Source organism: Dicentrarchus labrax, unplaced genomic scaffold (genome assembly GCF_905237075.1).
Source record: "Dicentrarchus labrax unplaced genomic scaffold, dlabrax2021, whole genome shotgun sequence".
Taxonomy (NCBI): domain Eukaryota; kingdom Metazoa; phylum Chordata; class Actinopteri; family Moronidae; genus Dicentrarchus; species Dicentrarchus labrax.
The window spans coordinates 22,278,677-22,283,719 of record NW_026136703.1 but is presented as its reverse complement, the minus strand read 5'-3'; the positions used below and the strand labels follow the sequence as shown (position 1 = coordinate 22,283,719).

Sequence of the window (5,043 nt, the reverse complement as noted above, 5' to 3'; positions counted from 1 at the left end):
TTGTGTCGTATCTAAGAGACTTATTTGAGTAGAAGTTCACAGGGCAGTGGTTCTCCACCACTACTTCCACCACTTGTGACTAATTCAGACCGCAGCTTATTTTCTGTCTGTGTTTTTTATTTGAAACCCTTAAAATCCTCTAAAAGATTAAAGGGAAGTCTGAAACTTGTACATAATTTAGGGTTACAGATATGTTTATTTTCTGCTTTCTTAACATGATAACAATCTCTTTTCCTTGTCCTTGTTTCTAAAACTGTCACCAGTTCACTGTTCGTGTCCAATGTGGCCTTTATTATAGCCTATATTCGCTTGACAGACTCACAGCGCAGTCGTTTGGAAACAAAACACTTGGACTGTGATGAATGAGCCGTTTGGTATATTTAAAGCTGTAAAAAGAGGTCAAACTACAAAAGATAAACTAAAGTTTCTACTGAGGTTGGGGTGAATTATTTTAACTACTATTTAAGAAACAAAATGATTTTCAGATTAAGTCCAGTTTGACAAAGATAAATTAAAGAATCGTTACCATTAATTAAAGATCTGATTCCTGACCGATACCGAGTTTTGAGAACAGCTTCCAGTCTTGTGCTGCTAATCTGAGAGTTCATCTCAAATCTACTTCTTCTAATCCCAGCCTTTGCTGCCGTGGTTGAACAATCCCATTAACCTCGGTTACCAATCACATTAACCGTGTGCACTGCATTACAAGTCCCATCATGTTTAACACTGAAGTGGGAATGCAGCCCAGTCCAAACAGTGATGGTTGCTGAGAATAAAACCACTAAAACACATTCAAACCTTCATTAACATCCAGACAATTACTCATCAGATGTGTTTACTTTGTTTACCCTCAAACTAACTGATTAATCTGTCATTTATTTTGTTGTTTAATCAATTGTTCCACAGAATCTAAGAAAATAGCCCAATGTAACGTCTTCAGATATCACCAATACTCAAAACCCCCAAAATATCCAGTTTACAATGTTAAAAAATAGAGAAAAGCAGAAGCTGTTCTTGAAAAATGTCTTAAATGATTCATGAATGATCCTAATGATCGTCAGCTAATGAAGTAATCAATTCATCATGGCAGCTCTGCTCCACACCCTCAATTAATTCAGATTAAGGGTCTGAAATATTGAGATTATTGAGATGCATTGTATGTTTTTCAGTATTTTCCTGCTCATTTTATACACTTTCTCCCAATGTTGAGGTCATTTTAAGAAGAAAAACTGCTGTTCTTAAAACCTCACTGACTTGAAACCATGTATTCATTTCATTTTTTTTTTACACAAAATCAGTTTAAAGACAGTGTTGCCTTTTAAATGTGTGTTTTCCATCCTTCCTCACACTAAAGCTGCAGGTTACCTGAGTTTCTCTTGAAGTCTTCACCTCTGATCATCATCATCATCCCATCAACCTGCACACCCGGCCTGACAGAAGAGGATTAAGACTGGTTCAGCAGCACGTTGTCATACATGAGCGGCTTAATACCGGCCTGACACAACAATGTGGAAAGCTGCACACGGCGCCTCCTAGAGGGCGGCAGCTTCAGGTGCAGGACCAAAGGACAAGATTGTGATGGGGAAAAATACTGAGCGTGAAAGCATTTCACTCGTTAAAGGATGTTATTGTATATTATTTATACACTAAACCAAATGATGGGGCTGTTAAAGAGTGACCATGGTTGGATAAATACCCCACAAATCCTTGGGTTTGTGTGCATTGTCTCAAAGTAACAATCAAGCACACAAAAGACTACAAATGGGAGATTAATTAGACTTTCCCTCCAGCTCCAGAAACCAAACTTATTTTCTGTAAATTAATCCATGAGGGGTAATTTGATTAAGAATATGACAGAGACAAGGCCTTGAGATTAGATGATAGGAGCCACCATGAGGCCCTTACAGTAACAGTTATTATTGTGCTTTAGTTGCAGTTAATTAAACTACAAACTGCCACAAACCAGTTGACATCAACATATCTTGGATGCTGCCACTATGGTATATATATCTTTTGAATGTACAGTGTACAATAAGTGAGTCATCACAGTTTCTATTTGACTTTTTTTTATGATTACTATCATAAATAGAGTCACACTCACAGACTCTAAAAAGAAATTGTAAATTAAAAATGGTCATTAGACCGATTAAAACTATTCTGGAGGCAAGATAAGTGCATTCAGTGATGACTTTGGTTGGGTGCTGGATCAAAAACATACTCTATGAAACAGAAACACCTTCACATAAAATAACACGTCTGTGTATCAGAAGTCTAAAGAAGAGCCTTGTGCTTGAAACATCATAGAGTCTAACAATTGAAGAGAAATAAAGATTCACACTGATTAAGTGGAAACTCCGATAATCATTAATTTACTTTATATACATTACACATCATGAGAAGACAGTAATGAGTAAAAGAACATGTTGGGGTGACGATACAGAACAAATGAGAAAGAAAACGAAGCACAAACACGAAAAACAAAAGGCAGCGTGGCCTCGTGGTTCAAACTGTCCAACACACATCCAGAGGTGTGGTCAGACATCCAGCTCAAACTTCTGCTAATGAAAACGACCTCAGGTATTTTACTTAGTCCCGACAGGCGCGATTACATTCTCACACTGAATGTCTGAAAACAAACTCCAAACTGAAGCGGTGTCGTCGCGGCGTTTCATTGCAGTATCGTCTTTTTAACGACTCTCCCTTGTTTGTCGAGGGCGAAGTTGTAATTCTTTGGACTGTCCAGAGCCTCTTCGATACGCTGATCCAAGTTCTCCAAGGTGATGAAGTTCTTCGCTTCCTCCTGTGAGAGATTGAAGGTCAGAAAGTCAAAAAGAAAAGCCAAGAAGATCAAGTTTGCTGGATTCTTTGATTTCACAGACTCCAAAATAAACATTCAAAAGTAGCTTTTTAGAAGAGAAAACAGAGAAAATCTTACCTGCAACTGTAAAATCTCTCTCTCTTTTTCTTTGAGGAATTCCTGCTCGTCTTGTTCCTGCTGGATGTCAGCTTCTAACTGCTTGTACTCAGCTTCCTCCTTTTCCTTCTGGACCCTCAATATCCTGTAAAATACAAAAAAGGAGAATAAAGTTGCTGTTTTAATAAGACACAAACCCAGTATCTGCGTCTTTAGAGGAGGTTTTTGGCCTTCGTGTTGTCTTCTTACCTGAGTTTGAGCAGGCGGAGGTTCTCCCGGTTGTTCCAGTCCATGAGGGCGCGATGCTCCTCCACCTCCTGCCTCGTACGCTCCTCCGCCAGGGAGCCCGTCTCCTCCTCGTACTTCTTCTGAAGCACTTCCTCCTTAAACTCCAGGCTGACAAACACAGAGGAAAGAACCTGGTCAATTCATTCATTCATTTCAACTATTTAAACTTCAGGCAAATTTAAATCAACATGATGTATGATACTTTTTTTTTTTTTTTTTAAGAAATTATATGAAAATGAAAAGAATACCGAACAATTCTTTAAATTATTTGCATTTTTAATTAATTTGTCAATAATGTTCTGAAATTATTATATATTATTATTATTATTATTGCTAATAAATAATGAAAAATGCTCATCACATCATTCCCAGAGACCAAGTTGAAACATTTAAATCAATTGTAAGATATTCAGTTTACTATCTTGGAGAAAATAAAGAAAAATGTTTCACAATATTTACAATATTCATAAGCTAGAAACAGTGAATTCTAGACATACTTTTCTTAACATGGTAAATAATTTCCTGTAAATTGATTAATTGATTAATTTCTGCTGTAGTTTGCATATCGAACTGTTCAATTTAATAGAAACCAGGTTGATTATTATTCTATTTAGCAGACAAAGGTATGTTTCAGATGTATGCAGATTATCAGGGATTTAAATTAAATATTCCTCAAATGTCTTTAAAGAAAATATTAAACTTCAACACAGTAATAAAGGATGTTGCGTTTACGGACATATTTAAAAAGCAGGAAAACAGAGTTTCACATTTCAGGTATTTTATAACAGATTAATAATGTAAACGTACCGAAGCGCGCTCATTAACAGCTGGTACTCCGAGTATCTCTCCTTGAGGACGACCATCTCCACCGGGTCGACCTGTGAGGGCACTTTGATTCGCCCCTCCTTGGACTTGGCTACCGGGTCGGTGCGGGACTTTCTGCCGCGGACAGCCTCCACGATCACGGCGCTCCGGGGTGCGAGGAGCCGGGCCGCCTGCACGCTCCTCCCGCCGAGCACCTGGAACATGTCGGCGTCGAAAGCTCGCAGACGGTCGCGGATTATTAGTCGGTGAGTGAAGCGGTTATTCGCGGCGTGTGCGTCCGAAACGTCCGTTAAGGAGTTCACATTGGTGTCCTCTGACATCGGAAGTAGTTATCTGTTTGCTCAGAGGTTGTTTGGCTCTACCGCCATCTGTAGGCGAGAGAAAGGGGGGATTTATAACAGTCTGCACTCCTCATGGATGTATTAATACAGAGTTTTTATTGTTTGTGACTCTTCTGTACTAGTTGTTGTTGTTGTTGTAATATAACGGCCAGTCCTTAAACTAGATTGCCAGTTAGTTTAACAGGTAAGTGACCAGGTAAGTGAGTGATTGTCAAAGATTTTGTTACTAATATAAAGTGTGTAGTGTATAATGTGGTGGCTCTAATGTATTATCATGAATGTAATTAGTGATTATTGATCATATTTTGGGGGTTAAATGTCCTTGAGTGAATTATAAGCAGATTATTTCCTGTTTTCTTGATATTTTTTGGTAACTTTTTATATAATGGATGCAGGATGAGGCTGTTTTCTTCAAAGTTTTTGATCTAAACTTGTAAAAAATAACAATTTCACTTAGTTTTCTTCACTTAAATGAACAAAATGCTGAGATATAAGCCTACATTTTGACATGTCATAGCAGGAAACTCACAGGTGTATTAATGATGGCTGACGTGGTGACACTTAATGGACCTGAGCCTTCGTTACTGTTATTAAATCCAGTCCACCTGTGTTTTTAGATTAACTGTTTATAGATAAAATAGTCGGCAAATTCACCAAATATATTCACCTGTGTGT

General features: G+C 38.0%; 1 protein-coding gene across 1 annotated transcript; it reads right to left on the bottom strand.

Annotated features, from left to right (window-relative positions):
* Positions 1–2,341: 2,341 nt before the first annotated feature.
* Positions 2,342–4,361, bottom strand: mrps26 (mitochondrial ribosomal protein S26). The gene is made up of 4 exons (XM_051381899.1): positions 4,010–4,361; positions 3,164–3,310; positions 2,936–3,059; positions 2,342–2,800 (listed from the first exon to the last, which is right to left on the bottom strand). The coding sequence occupies exons 1-4, from the start codon at positions 4,345–4,347 to the stop codon at positions 2,669–2,671; spliced, it is 741 nt and encodes a 246-aa protein (XP_051237859.1). The 5' UTR covers positions 4,348–4,361; the 3' UTR covers positions 2,342–2,668.
* Between the last annotated feature and the right edge of the window lie 682 nt (positions 4,362–5,043).